The sequence below is a fragment of the Coregonus clupeaformis genome, chromosome 10, assembly GCF_020615455.1.
Source record: "Coregonus clupeaformis isolate EN_2021a chromosome 10, ASM2061545v1, whole genome shotgun sequence".
NCBI classification, from domain to species: domain Eukaryota; kingdom Metazoa; phylum Chordata; class Actinopteri; order Salmoniformes; family Salmonidae; genus Coregonus; species Coregonus clupeaformis.
In genome coordinates this window covers 44207091-44223381 of record NC_059201.1, presented here as the reverse complement: position 1 = coordinate 44223381, position 16291 = coordinate 44207091, and the positions used below count along the sequence as shown (strand labels likewise).

At 40.3% G+C, this 16291-nt stretch overlaps 2 protein-coding genes across 3 annotated transcripts; both read right to left on the bottom strand.

Annotated features, from left to right (window-relative positions):
* Window positions 1–7462: 7462 nt before the first annotated feature.
* LOC121575877 (caveolin-3) lies at window positions 7463–10130 on the bottom strand. The gene is made up of 2 exons (XM_041889165.2): window positions 9766–10130; window positions 7463–8212 (listed from the first exon to the last, which is right to left on the bottom strand). The coding sequence occupies exons 1-2, from the start codon at window positions 9886–9888 to the stop codon at window positions 7871–7873; spliced, it is 465 nt and encodes a 154-aa protein (XP_041745099.1). The 5' UTR covers window positions 9889–10130; the 3' UTR covers window positions 7463–7870.
* Window positions 10131–11482: 1352 nt separating this feature from the next.
* LOC121575057 (caveolin-2) lies at window positions 11483–14225 on the bottom strand. Of its 2 annotated transcripts, none has more exons than XM_041887866.2 (3): window positions 13810–14225; window positions 13220–13407; window positions 11483–12966 (listed from the first exon to the last, which is right to left on the bottom strand). In XM_041887866.2, the coding sequence occupies exons 1-3, from the start codon at window positions 14047–14049 to the stop codon at window positions 12816–12818; spliced, it is 579 nt and encodes a 192-aa protein (XP_041743800.1). In that variant the 5' UTR covers window positions 14050–14225; the 3' UTR covers window positions 11483–12815. The 2 variants fall into 2 exon arrangements, with proteins under 2 accessions (XP_041743800.1, XP_041743801.1); XM_041887867.2 differs by having other exon boundaries at window positions 11483–11908.
* Window positions 14226–16291: the final 2066 nt, after the last annotated feature.

The following is a 16291-nucleotide window of genomic DNA, read 5'->3' as shown; positions in this document are numbered from 1 at the left end:
TTTCAGCAGGACAATAATCTAAAACACAAGACCAAATATACACTGGAGTTGCTTACCAAGACGACATTGAATGTTCCTGAATGGCCTAGTTTTTTATTAAATCGGCTTGAAAATCTATGGCAAGACTTGAAAATGGCTGTCTAGCATTGATCAACAACCAACTTGACAGAGCATGAAGAATTTTTAAAAGAATAATGTGCAAATATTGTACAATCCAGGTGTGCAAAGCTGTTAGACTTACCCAGAAAGACTCACAGCTGTTATCGCTGCAAAAGGTTAACATGTATTGACTCTGGGGTGTGAATACTTAGGTTAAATGAGATATTTCTGTATTTAATCTTCAATAAATTTGGTAACATTTCTAAAAACATGTTTTCACTTTGTCATTATACAGTATTGTGTGTAAATGGGTGAGAAAATAAAAATATTTAATCAATTTTGAATTCAGGCTGTAACAACAAAATGTGGAATAAGCCAAGGGGTATGAATACTTTCTGAAGGCACTGTATATTTCAATCATATTGAAATCAATTTCATGTTCAATCAATTGAGTTCTATTTTGCCACTAGGCTACTGTCTGTAATTTTTGCCTCAATATGTTTAATGTTGTGTGACAACATATGCGCAATGATGTGCCCAATCTATGATTTAGTGTATTATTATTGGGTAAGGATACTTGCTTATTTGGGAAACACTTAAAAAGTTGGCACGATCATTGTAATGCTTAAGTTACATCACAACTGGGAAACAAGGCCCAAATCTCCAGCTCCTGAGGACCATGGAGGAAAAGCAGTGGACCACCAGATATCTGTAAGATCTTCTCATGTAAGGTTTGAGGTGGGATAGGTACTCTCTAAACCTGAAAGACCTTCATCCAAGGCCACAGAGTGGGGTGGGAAAGAGACCTTATTCATGCAAGGATCTGCAGTGGGTGGCCAGATACCCTGAAAGAGACCTTGAAAGAGACCCTCAACATGTGAGGGACTAGGGTGGCCAGGTATCCTATGAAAGACCTTCATCATGTGAAGAACAGGAATGGGTGGCCAGATACCCTGAAAGACACCTTAAAGAGACCCTCAACATGTAAGGGACAGTACTGGGGTGGCTAGATATCCTAAGAGAGACCTTCATCATGCAAGGCCCCACAGAGGGATGGCCAAGATGTGCCCTCTACCCCTCACATAGGCCACCATATAACACTCAGAGGAGGAATCCATTATATATTACTCTCCACTCCACAGGCTATTCTCTACCTGTATGGCTTTTTCAGGAAAATATTAAAAGAGACTGTGTTTCCGCGCCAACCTTTTCTCCTCCCCCCTCTTCTTTAGCAAAATGGTTATATTGGATTCTAATTGATATAAGATTTGTTTCTACACACAGCTCTATGACTCTCTCTGTATTTCTCAGGTCTAGCTAGAGAGAAACTCAGCAGAGCTTATTCACACACCAAGCTGACCTTTCAGTCACCACGATAACAAAATGGGAAATAGAATGAAGTTTCACAATGAAACCTGTTCTCTTGGTGACCTTACTGCTCAGCCAGGGATATTGCATTATTATTGATCTCTACACAGAGAAATGTTAGATTAGATTGCCTATATCTTCAAACCATGGAGGGGATATCAAATACACCCTTTTCCCTATACACTATACTACTTTTGACCTGGGCATATAGGGTTCTGGTAAAAAATAGTGCACTATAGAGGAATAGGGTTCAATTGCTGACGCAACCTAAGTTATGCTGTAGCTTTGTAAAATATTAAAACGTGCATATGCTTTTAAATGTGCTCCAACACTATTGAATGTATCTTTTTTCTTTATCGTTGTGTGGGTGATTAGATCAACGCAGGTGTTATTTTGTGTGTATATGTATCTGCTCATTCACATTCACCTTTCTAATTCACCTTACAGCAGGGGTTGCCAAACTTTTCTAGCATGAGAGCTACTTAAAAATAAACAAAAACGTCACGCGCTACAATTTAATTTTATAGCTTTCAAATAGGCAATTCTTCTTTTCTCCTCTACCTCGGTGTACAAGAGATGTGTTTTTCTGTCAATATACCTTATAAAATAATGGTTAATAAACAACTCTAAGGGGGCCCCATAACATTTTGAAAATGATGATAATGCCCCTTTAGTGTAAGAGCTGTTTGTAAAGACTGCCTGAAATTTCTGCCTGTTTTGGCTTTCCATGGTGACATAACCATGCGGTCAATTAATTAGACCAATAAGAAAGAGAGTTCCAAACCTTTCTGCCAATAACAGCTAATTTTCAGTTTTCCCCTCCCCACTCCCAGACAGTCCTAGCAAAATTATTACTTGAGAAATTGCTCTTTGCTAAGAAGCTTTTTTTTAATTTTTTTTATAAATATTTCATTTGAAAACAATCACAGTAAGGTACTTAATTGTTACTCAGAAATGATTTAATATTGAGATAAAAACGGCTATATTGGACCTGTAAGTAAGAGAGGAATGTGTTGGTCTAGCGATGTTCTTCTGTTAGGCGTACTGCTGCAGCACACATCATGGCAGAGTTTGCAAAACAATGGCCACCCAATTGATACAAATAATCATGATATCTTTCTGTCAAGTAAGCCAGCCTGGTCTTATAGACTAGAGGTAACATAGACAATTTAAAACCGGGACTCTAAAATTAGCATGATACTGTATGTTACGTTTGGTATGGTTACATAAGACAGATGGTTACTTAAGGCAACAACGAAAGTGGGGTGGGCGTATTAAGCGAACATCTAGCAACCCAAAGGTTGTGAATTTGAATCAACTACTTAATACTTTTTTGCTACTTTGCAACTACTTAGCATATTAGCTAACCCTTCCCACAAACCCTAACCCTAATCTTAATCCTTTTAGCTAACCCTTCCCCTAACCCTAACCTTAAACCTTTTAGCTAACCCTTCCCCTAACCCTAACCTTAACCCTTTAAACTAACTCCTAAACTTAACCCTAACCCCTAACCCCTAGCCTAGCTAACGTTAGCAAGCTAGCTAACGATAGCCACCTAGCCACCTAGCTAGAATTCGTAACATATCATATGTTTAGCAAATTTCTAACATATTGTATGTTTTGCAAATTCGTAACATATAATACGAATTGTAATTCGTAACATATCATACGAAATGGGTGATGGACATCCACAAATTAATACATACAATACGAAACATAATATATCATACTAAATTTAAGTACATACAGCACCCGATGTCACAGGAAGGCCAAAAAGATCAAGGACATCAACCACCCAAGCCACTGCCTGTTCACCCCGAAGGCGAGGTCAGTACAGGTGCATCAAAGCTGGGACCGAGAGAATGAAAAACAGCTTCTATCTCAAGGCCATCAGACTGTTAAATACAGTGGGGACATTTTTTTATTTAGTCAGCCACCAATTGTGCAAGTTCTCCCACTTAAAAAGATGAGAGAGGCCTGTAATTGTCATCATAGGTACACGTCAACTATGACAGACAAATTGAGATAAAAAAATCCAGAAAATCACATTGTAGGATTTTTTATGAATTTATTTGCAAATTATGGTGGAAAATGAGTATTTGGTCACCTACAAACAAGCAAGATTTCTGGCTCTCACAGACCCGTAACTTCTTCTTTAAGAGGCTCCTCTGTCCTCCACTCGTTACCTGTTTTAATGGCACCTGTTTGAATTTGTTATCAGTATAAAAGACACCTGTCCACAACCTCAAACAGTCACACTCCAAACTCCACTATGGCTAAGACCAAAGAGCTGTCAAAGGACACCAGAAACAAAATTGTAGACCTGCACCAGGCTGGGAAGACTGAATCTGCAATAGGTAAGCAGCTTGGTTTGAAGAAATCAACTGTGGGAGCAATTATTAGGAAATGGAAGACATACAAGACCACTGATAATCTCCCTCGATCTGGGGCTCCACGCAAGATCTCACCCCGTGGGGTCAAAATGATCACAAGAACGGTGAGCAAAAATCCCAGAACCACACGGGGGGACCTAGTGAATGACCTGCAGAGAGCTGGGACCAAAGTAACAAAGCCTACCATCAGTAACACACTACGCCGCCAGGGACTCAAATCCTGCAGTGCCAGACGTGTCCCCCTACTTAAGCCAGTACATGTCCAGGCCCGTCTGAAGTTTGATAGAGTGCATTTGGATGATCCAGAAGAGGATTGGGAGAATATCATACGGTCAGATGAAACCAAAATATAACTTTTTGGTAAAAACTCAACTCGTCGTGTTTGGAGGACAAAGAATACTGAGTTGCATCCAAAGAACACCATACCTACTGTGAAGCATGGGGGTGGAAACATCATGCTTTGGGGCTGTTTTTCTGCAAAGGGACCAGGACGACTGATCCGTGTAAAGGAAAGAATGAATGGGGCCATGTATCGTGAGAGTTTGAGTGAAAACCTCCTTCCATCAGCAAGGGCATTGAAGATGAAACGTGGCTGGGTCTTTCAGCATGACAATGATCCCAAACACACCGCCCGGGCAACGAAGGAGTGGCTTCGTAGAAGCATTTCAAGGTCCTGGAGTGGCCTAGCCAGTCTCCAGATCTGAACCCCATAGAAAATCTTTGGAGGGAGTTGAAAGTCTGTGTTGCCCAGCGACAGCCCCAAAACATCACTGCTCTAGAGGAGATCTGCATGGAGGAATGGGCCAAAATACCAGCAACAGTGTGTGAAAACCTTGTGAAGACTTACAGAAAACGTTTGACCTGTGTCATTGCCAACAAAGGGTATATAACAAAGTATTGAGAAACTTTTGTTATTGACCAAATACTTATTTTCCACCATAATTTGCGAATAAATTCATTAAAAATCCTACAATGTGATTTTCTGGATATTTTTTTCTCATTTTGTCTGTCATAGTTGACGTGTACCTATGATGAAAATTACAGGCCTCTCTCATCTTTTTAAGTGGGAGAACTTACACAATTGGTGGCTGACTAAATACTTTTTTCCCCACTGTAGCCATCACTAGCACATTAGAGGCTGCTGCTGCCTATTGAAATCACTGGCCACTTTAAGAAATGGAACACTAGTCACTTTAATAATGTTTACATATCTTGTACTACTCATCTCATATGTATATACTGCATTCTATTCTATAATATTCTTCTGTATCTTAGTTCATGCCGCTTTGTCATTGCTTGTCCATATATGTATATATTCTTAAATCCCATTCCTTACTTTTTTGTGTGTATTGGGTATATGTTGTGAAATTGTTAGATATTACTGCACTGTCGGAGCTAGAAGCACAAGCCTTTCGCTACACCCGCTATAACATCTGCTAAACACGTGTATGTGACAAATAACATTTGATTTGATTTGAGAATAATTACAAATACTCTGAGACCAGGTTGCAGCGGTAAGCCTACTTTGCAGTTAACTACCCACAAGATGGTTATCATTAGCATCGATAACTGGCTACATACAGAATGATAGACAAATGCACGCACCAAACGGGCAGACGGGGAATATTGTTGGAAATTAATTGGCAGATATTGTGTTACGTTTGGCTTTTCAAACAATAGAGGCTAACCAGTAGTGGGATAATGTCAGTGTGGCTTTGATTGGATAGTAGCCGGGAGCTTTATGTTTATGGAAGTTTGTGATGGAACACATGAAAAAAATGCATGTACTTTCAGAATTACTTGGCGAGCAACTCATAGGTGGGCTGCGAGCTAATTGGTAGCTAGTGATCTACCTGTTGGAGACCCGTGCCTTACAGTGTTTAGAATATATAACAGGAACTAAAGATTCCCTTCATATTAATTATTTATTTGAATGTAAATAGAATAAATGTATCACTAATGTATGAGAAAAAATAAATAATTTGTGTCTGCTTAAATTTCTGTTCTTCTTTATGCATAGATAGAGGACCTTGGTCCATCCACACTAAATAAGCTAATAAGCAGTCAGATTGTTGTCAGTATGAATGAATGAATAAGGTGTCATGTTTGTAAAGGTCTTGTTTTACTCAAGTCCTCTCAATGTCTGATTCAGATCAAGTCACTCCCTGCAAGGGAGCGGTGAACAACATGCAGAGGCTGGAAAACGTACCTTATAGTTTGACCTAGTAGCCAAAAATGTAAGATATTTTTTCTCAAAAAAAGTGTGGGTTTACTTGGGTAGTGTTCATTAGGGCACGCAACAGAAAATATTTTGCAATGAAAAACTGAAATGAGTGTTTCTTATTGGACAAGTCCAGGTAGTCACTCCGTTTTTCAATCCTTTTTTCCCATTTAATGCCTAATGAACATGACCCTGGGTTCGGTTATAACCTTTACTCTGTGTTTATAGATCCATGTTTGGAGTGTACCATGGAGTGATGACAATTTGTCTCCACTTGGTAATTTTGTACATATGTAGATATTTGATTTTCTAGAATTACTACATGTGCCCATCTCATTGATTTCAAATTATTAGAGGTACACAAGTTATTTTTGAAATAGGTCACTGTAATTATATCTACTGCCACTGCGTGTCCTGCGCGTAATGGTCATATGGGCAGGTATTCCAACAGTTTCCAATGTAATCTCTTTTTTTACTGTTGCCTAGGTTTTAACTTGAACCGATTTGTATATATATAATCCTTTATGACCATATGTACCTCTGTGATTAATTATGATTGACTATGCTCAAAAGTGAATTGAATTGTTTCCACACACACCATGCGTCATCTGCGTAATGGTCATGTGAGGTGAAATGTGTATATTTCAGGATGTGAGCACTCAGTCTGTTTGACCTGATGAAGATCCATTTCAGATGAATTGGGAGCATAAACAGTCTGCAGGCCTTCCTGTTCTTTACTTTATCTTTAACATAAATAGGATTTTATGGTGAATCTTTATATCAGAAAACAGAATATTCCACATCCTTTGTTGATGGTTACCTGAGTTGAATAAGACCAAACTTGGCATCTTTATACTGGTCATCTCTAGGTCATCAGATAATTTTCTGATATGGCTAAACATGTTGTAAATTCCTATAGATTGCATTTCCATATCATTCACACATAGATACATTAGATATACTCTTCACTACTGGCACTAAGACATGTTTGTGTAGATCCATCTGGCCTCACCCTTGCCTGAGCATACTGGGAATTCCTTCACTGAATATTTTCTACATCAATCACGTACTGTAGGCAGATTCGAAGTCATGACTAGAACTAAAGACAGACATCACAGCTAACTGTAACAATAAACAATTCATTTATTGTACAATCAATGTGTGAAAAATGACTAAAAAGAGAACACAATCAAATAAAATTTTGTAAAATAGAGCATGGAATTGGCTTAAGTAAACCATTAAATCAATCAAGCATGGGGGAGTGTTGTTTGTAGTGTACCATGTTGTATAGACCATGATTGACCCCCCCCCATCTACATGTACAGATGTAGGATCTTAATTTGAGCCAGTTTGCTACAGCAGGGAAATAATCCTGTAGCAACAGGAAATTATAATTATTATGTAGATTATAATTAATGGACAGTTTTGTAGGGGTTGACACATTTTTCATTAGGGAAAATCAATTCTGACTTTTTAAAGTGGAAATGTAAAACTTTAGGAGCCTTTTTATACCTTGAATACACTAAAAGTTTGAATTCTCAGCAACAAAAGAGTGATCAAATTAAGATCCTACATCTGTATGGCAACCAGGTGAGAGCACTCTTCTTTTTGTCTTCTGATTGAACAAACTAATCTCCATCAATTACAAGCTCTGTTTGAGTCAGACCCAGACCCAGCATCAGCAACCAGACAGGAGGCCAAGGAATTAGCCTACTTTAGGATGGAGAGTAGACCGGGCAGGACCATCCCCACCCTATACAATTCTCAATCTGGCCCATGCTTCTGAACCTTACATCTCCTTCCGTAGCACCACCCGAACACTTGAGAATATCTTTCCCAGGGCTTCGAATAGCGGGTCACAGAAGGTGTGGATGGCCAGGGAGTAGATACGGCTGAAACACTGGGACTCTATCATGCAGCTCTTAATGCAAGGCACCACAGCCCAGATGTGGCAGAAGGAGAGACAGGCAAATAGGAAGCCCCACAGTAGAGCCATGGGGATCCCCAAAATGGCAGACAGGATGCGGTAGCACCAGTACTTGGACACAGTGAAGGTGGTGTAACTGGCCTTCCACACCCCGTCCAGACTGTGAGTCCCGTCAGGCTCAGCAATCACGTCCTCAAAGTCCACCTGCAGGGGGAGACAGAGAGGCCATTGTAATTGATATCAGGATCCCTCTTCTGACACAAATGCCAATTAGACAAGACAACATTATGCTAGCTTCAGGAACATCTGTACTACAATTAAACCTAATATCTTACTCAAAGCATTATGGGTATTGTAGTACATAATGCTACAGCCAATCACAGCTAGACCTTCTTTTAGCTAAATTATTTTAGCTCAAAACTGTTGCTTGACCATCATTATATTTTGTGAAACCTCTCACTGTCCCAAGCAAATACTTATATCATGAGCAAATATCTTAAAGTAACTGTCCAGTGAAAATCTCATACAGACATAATGTTGTTGACTTATCCTATACTCATATTTGTGGCCAAAGCATACATTTGAGAAAGAAAATAAAACACTTCAAAAACCCCACCTCAAACTTGTATTTCAAACAGACCGTTTCAAAATGCCTGCTACTCCTGAGGAAGATGAGCTGGCCAATCAGCGGTCTACTCGCATGAATATTTTAACGACCAGTATACGCCCACACCATTCTGTTGTTGAAGTAGGCCACACCAATCCAACACAGAAAAGCTGCTTTTTAACATACTTAATTGCAATTTTTTGGAAGAAAAACTATTTCAATCATATTATAATAATTAAGTATAATATTTTATATAATATTTCATAGAAATTTGGAGACACTGGACAGTGTCTTTAAGAAGTCACTTATGACAGGGCAAATGGATACATTCTCATAACATGAACACATAGATGTTCTCTTTCTAACAACCTGCCTGTTTTAAAGTCACAGATCTAATTAAAGGAACAGTATTTGTAAGCTACAGTCTATATGATATCACTACCGGTACTTACCAATACACTTACTGTATATCTATACAGAGGCCCATTTGTGCTATAAAAGCCACAAAAGCTGAATGCTTAATGAGCAAATCAAAGAATACCACAGAAAACCATCAAAGACATTATGTTAAAAAAATGAGATTAGAACAAATTCAATGATGTCAGTCTTGGCAGATAAACATGTTTAACTGCATCTCACACCCTTGCATTGGCCTTTCCAGAAATAGAGCTACTATCTGTAGCTGGGCTGGTAAAGCACTACAGGAATACAGGCTATTTCAGGGAACATTTTGATGGGGCACAATCGTAACCCAAAGGATAAACAGCCAGATCAAGTTATCCACCAGGCTACTCCATAGCACAAGCAATAAATTATAATTGAATAAGTCATTAACATAGACACATGTGCACATATAACAGAGGGACTTCCTTCGTTTTCCTCCCAACCTGACTCGGAACCCTCTGTACAATGAGACAACATACTGCCACTGACACAAAAAAGCCAAGGCATTTCCACATCCAGTCCGGGGCGACAAAACTTCAATAGGCCCATACTTAGCTATCTGGTGCACACACGCACATGCATGCACACACACACACACACACACACACACACACACACACACACACACACACACACACACACACACACACACACACACACACACACACACACACACACACACACACTTAAATGTAAAGTAGCCTACCTTCACTACATCCTCGTTGACTTGCTTGGGGTCTCTGTTGATCAGGTCAATCTCTTTATGATGTCTGTCCGTCTGGAACTTCTGTTCATAACCGTTGTTGATGTCAGCCATGGTCACGGTCATATGTTAGTCAGAGGAGGGGGGCAGAGAGGTACAAGGCAGGTCCCAGGTCCTGGAAGAGTACAGGGGTCCGAGACGAACGGTCTGAGCAGGGCTGTTATCTATCCTGGAGCTGGGCAGTAGTAGCTTTAGTAGAGTGGGGAGTGGGCAGAGTGGAAAGTGGGGCAGAGTGGGGAGTGGGCAGAGTGGGGAGTGGGGAGTGGGACAGAGTGTGGCTGTGCCCAGGCTTCTGGATCACCACTCACTGTGATGTCACTCCTGGAATTCCAGCAGCACCCAGCAGGCAGCTGCCACTACTGACAGCCCCTAGTTGTCCTGTCAGACTGTAGCCACTGTAGCCATAGCATGGCATAAACACACAAACACACATAGACTACAGGGGCAGCAGGTAGCCTAGCGATTAAGAGTGTTGGGCCAGTAACTGAAAGGTCACTGGTTCAAATCCCAGAGCTGGCAATAAATATCTGCCGTTCTGCCCTTGAGCAAGGCAGTTAACGCCAAACAACAACTGCTCCCTGGGCGTCGATTAAGTCAGAACCCCTCTGATTCAACACATTGTGGTTGAATGCATTCAGTTGTACAACTGACTAGGTTTCCCTTTCCTACACATTGACAATATATTGTAAACACACACCGGTGTGGCTCATTCTCCATCCACACTCATGCCATACCTCACACTGGGACCCTAATCATTTCTTAAAGGAGAGAGCAGACCTACTATATGTTGCATTTCACACTTCCCTGATGGTTCACCACAGTTATTATTGTAGCCTACTACATACAGTGTAAAGATATATCTTTTTTATTTTTTTATTAGGGGGTGAAAATGAAGATATTGGAAACAGTGTGAAGATATTGGAAACCTCCCACCAGTACACTAACTGTAAGTGTGCTTTGTCATATAGCAATGCTCAGATATAGACAAGTGGTGTCCCTACAGAGCATTGGATGACATTGGATGTATGATACTCATGCAAAAAAAAAAATTCAATTTTACTGAGCCATTTACTTTATGTTCGTATTCTTGTCTTACGTATTATTGTTGTTGCATTGTTGAGAAAGAACCTGCAAGTAAGCATTTAATTGGATGGTGTATACCATGTGTATCCCGTACATACAACTAATAAAACTTGAAACTTGACACTTTCTATGAGGCATCTATTTATAGTACCTTATGATACATTACCAAGATATGTTCTGGTTATTCCCTCCATGCAGAGACTTGTCGTATATGTTTGAGCGGGTGGATCTGCTGCTAGGACAGAAAACTGTGCAAAGATCTGAGACTGACGTAGGCCTATGCAGTATGATACATTTACTTCTATACCTTAAGTTGCGAGCAGACTGTGGTGATAAACAACATAAAAATAATTTCCCTTCTCCATAAAACCTGAGACTCACCTAAAATACAACTTGGCAGGAGATGTATCATGCTGCTGATGATGGAATGGACCATGAACATCTGCTTGTTTCCATAGCAACCACAAAACTGTAACGTAATTAATTAAGTGACACTCTTTTCATCTCCTAATTCACGTTGTAAGTATTTTGCAGTATACAGTAATAAAATGGTAGGACGACTTTACTTATGAAATGGTTTAAAACAACAACAACAAATATATCTGCTTTATTTCAACCACAGTTTCCTTCACTTGATTGTAATATCCATGGGGTTGGGTAACAGGATATTTTGTTTTGTTTTTGAAAAGTGGTAACGTATAATCCAAATGTTTGATTTATTCCTTCACACCCTTGGTTATCTGATTATGTAAAATCAAGCCTTTTTCATACTAACATCAGTACAGGACAACCTCCTCACCTCATTGAGTGGTCCCACTAAGTACTGTCAAGCAAATCACATTCAGACCAGTCACTGTGTGTGTGTGTGTGTGTGAAACATGGTTCACTTCAAATACAGGGAGTTTGCCTGTGCTATTGTTCAATTCATTGAAATGTCCCATTTCCTATTCTGGGGAATGCAGAGGGCTTTCCAATGGGAAGAGAGGAGTGTCCAGACCCTGAGCTGTGGAGTGAGGATAAAGGGAGAGCATCAGAAAGGAGTTCATCCTACTGGGTGTTAGCATAAGAAAGGCTAATCATACATAATGAGGTCACCTGCAAGCAGAGTGGGTGTAAATGAATAAATTCAACATTTGGATTGTACCACCTTTCAAGAACAAGAGCCCCTTTACCCATCTATTTGAATCTTATTACTGTACTCAGTACAACGTTGATATTCAGAAAAGTTGTGTCTATTAGAAGAAGAGGGGATATTTCAATGGATTGATTTTGTATAAGAAAATAAGTCTGATATTGATATATTGATCATAATCTATAACACTTTATTTAAGATATATTTCATTTTTATCAGAATAGATAAAGATAAACTTGATATTTTCTACAATACAACAAAAATAGTGGAGGCACATTTTGAAATGTGTGGTCAGATTTGAATAAGATAACACTATATTCCAGTGCTGTATCTGAATTATACTAAATGTGCTCATCAAACAAGTGAATAATCTAACACTATCACATCATGTGAAAAAGTACACTTCAAAGCACACTTCCAGTGTAAACTAGTTAAAATGTTTTACCCTAAATGATTGTGGATCCTTTACACATTCTCCTTTTCACCTTCACTTGTGACAACTTCTCAGATAGGTAACCAATCTTCTTGTTGGAGCTTGATAAACACTTTTCTCCAGTCTTGATCAATCGCACTGATTTCAGTTCAGTTGTAAGGTCCAATGTTCCACCAAAAGGCCTGTAGTTGTGCCCCTGGTCTGATCCTAGAGCATCCTACAAAGACTTTGTCCAGCCCTGATAGTCTCCCCAGAGGGCATTCCATAGTAGGGTAACGTTCGGAAAAATCCCATATACCCAATCCTGATATTCCCATTATCTCTATGTGAAGCGCTATCAATCTTTCATTCCTGTGTCAGGCGAAGTCTGATTCCACTGTAGCACCTTGAGGCACTAGTGAGGAATGGGCGGACACCAATGTCCAGTATGATGCTCCATAGGCTCTGCAGCCAGTATGTGATAATAAGGATGTAATGGACGCATGGGCTAAAGAACCTGTCAGGGTTAGATAAAGAATACATGGAGTAACAGAAGAAAATAGAAGGTTAGAGAAGAGAAGAGAAGAGAAGAGAAGAGAAGAGAAGAGAAGAGAAGAGAAGAGAAGAGAAGAGAAGAGAAGAGAAGAGAAGAGAAGAGAAGAGAAGAGAAGAGAAGAGAAGAGAAGAGAAGAGAAGAGAGAATTTCAACATGTTGACTTATGGTTCATATACTGTACTCAGTGGGCAGTGAACTGATATTATATACTTACCATATGTGTAGGAAGCTGAGGATGGCGAAGAGCAGTCCAGTGATGATGGACATAGGGACGGCCAGCAGGACGGTTACTATCCGGTAGATCCAGACCCTTGTGACCTCGAACAGGGCATTACTCCAGATCCACACTCTGTCTCCGCTACGCACTGACACCGGCTCCGCTATCACATCCTCAAAGGTCACCTAAAGGCAGAGTCATAGTCTCAGGGTGGACGTTCACACAATGACTTATGTTTCCTTTCAAACTACTGCACAGAAAGTACATTTTTGCCACTCAAAGATATATGGATAAAGTGCAGTCAATGACATGCCCACAAGAGGGCAGTACAAGCATAGAAAACCAACTGACATGCCACAGACTGTATTACCGTATAAAATGCTTCAGATCTGTTTGCTAGTTTAAAAGAAATTAGGTTTGACTAATTGGGTTAAGACAGATTATATGCTTGACCCCACATCACCTAATATTACGATTGTGACAGAATTACCCTTTTCAGATGACAATCCAGAAAGCACAAAGAACCCACTCATGAAGTCATGCAAATTGCTAAAAATGAATAAACACAACAAATGCGCTTGAAATACCTTCAGACAGTCGTTGACTCCTCTAGGGTCTCTCTCATTCAGCAGGGGCTTGGTGTCACTAACGTCAACTAACGGGGACACAGCCTCCTCCTCATCCATCCCATCCCCCAGTTCAGCTTTCCATAGCAGCTGAGGCTCCACACAGTCCTCATCCAGGTCTTCGGCAAGGTCTTCATCATCAGAGTCTCCCAGGTCAATCTCTGTCCCCACTGGATCTGTTTCCCTCATCATGGTGCCCATTCAAGGGAACAAATAACGTTTTTCTAATTGATTTGAATTGAAGAAAAAAAATGATTAAAACATGAGAGAGTAGAGAACAACAGGACTCACAAGCCCAGGGCCAGAAAGAGACTCGCTCTGCCCACACACATACCTACACACCCACCACACTCACACACACTGTCAAACTGTGACACTCTCAGGAAGAGGGCGACCAACCAGGCTGTTTACAAGGGCGTGGCCAGCAGCAGTGGGTTATATTGGGAAAGTGAGACTGGCCTGGCTGGAATTTTCAAAGGGGCTTTGGTGTGTGGATCACTTCGCCATACACAGGCTCAGGCCCAGGGAGAGACCCTCCCTGCTGCAGGATATAAATACCTAGAGAGGGGACTATATTCAGCCTGCTTCTGTGAATATAGACTGATCTACTCATCTGATCCAATAGAGACTTTACATTACAGAGGACAATGACAACTCAATAGGTTACTGGTTTTGACTTGCAAAATGTATGAACAGAAGTAAAAAGACACTTTCCACTTGATATGAAAAGGAGAAAGAAGAAACATGGTGCACATGAAAGCTTCCTACAGTGAGCCAAAACTGTGATATGAATGTCATAGTGATATGGCAACAGGATCTCACAAACACACTTACATACGGACACCAAAAATAGATAGGTTATGCGTTCTTGTGATATCGTTGGCCAACCCTGCACTCTGTGACTTATTCGAATTCATAACTTTCCCTGGCCCGGTTCCCACAGGAAGGTATTGTAAAACAGTCCAGGCTCGTATTCAATAGTGCACATGTAGCATAACGCTTTGCAAAGGAAAATGAAAACTAGCATTCTTAATTGACAAGTTCAGGTAGTCTCTCACTGTTTCGGCCCGTTTGCTCCCATTTTGTTCCTAATGAATATCACCCATACTTCGAAGAAGAAGAGGATCAACTAAAGTGTGTAAAGGCTGCAGCACAACACTGCCCCCTTCTGGTCTCTCAGGGAACATCATCCTCACTTTTGATAGAGGCAGCTGGCGCAGGGCTTGGTCAACGTGCCATGCCTTCATTTTAAAGATACCTAAATAGGAGCTCCTGCATGACATGACTGCGCTATAGTTATGCTATGGATATATTTCATTAACCTTTAATAATGTGGTTGGGACCTGCTATAACACCTTCATGAAATGCTTAAAAATGTGTAATAAATGTGTTATAGATATGTAGCCAAAGAAAATGGAAACCCAACCAGTAACCAAATGTGTGTTCATTGTGGAGCCATATTCTCAAAGTTTATTTGTCACGTGCACAGGATACAATAGGTTTAAAACCATGAGAGCTCTTTCCCAACAATGCAGTGATAATAATAATAATATTATATAATAATATAGATAATAGTAGAAAATATAATAAAAAAATAAAAGTATGAATAAAAAACAAACAAGAACTACGATGAGAGTTAAAGAATAAGAGAATGCAAGTATATACAGGTCAGTGCCAGTACCTTATTCAATGTGCACGGATACTGGAGTGGTTGAGGTGGGTTTATACATATAAAGTTAATTTTATCTGGATATACATGTAAACCGGGCTGAAAAGTGACTGGTAGCAGGAATACATAAATACTTATGGTAATAGTAATATATGCATGTAAACAGGCATAATAGTGACCATTAGCAGGATAAATAGATAAATATTAATAGTAATCGCACCCAATAATCAATGGACAGCAACATAATGGTGTAATAAATGTAATCAATAATCATTTTAGCAGCAGCGCAGGTTGTGTCTGAGTGGGTAGAGACCTGTGGACGGGCATAGAGAGAGTGTGGATAATCTGTGGGAGAGGGAGAGCAGTAGTTGTTAGCCATTTAACAGTCTTATGGCCAGGGTATAGAAGCTATTTAGGATTCTGTTTGTCTGAGCCTTGATGCACCGGTACCGCATGTCAGACGGGAGCATAGAGAACAGTCCATGTCTCGAGTGGCTGGAGTCTTTGGCAATTTTTCGGGCCTTTCTCAGACACCAACTGGCTCGCCTTCAGTGAATCACTGTGCCGTCCACACCACCCTCTGTAGGGCCTTCTGGACGTGGGTGGTGCTACAACCAGTCAGAAGGCTCTCAATGGTACAGCTGTAAAAGTTCCTGAGGATCTGAGGGGCCATTTCAAATTGTTTCAGCCGTGCCTTCTTCATGACTGTTCTGGTGTGAGAGGACCATGTTAAGTGATGTGGACACAGAGGAACTAGGAACAGAGGGTGTGCAC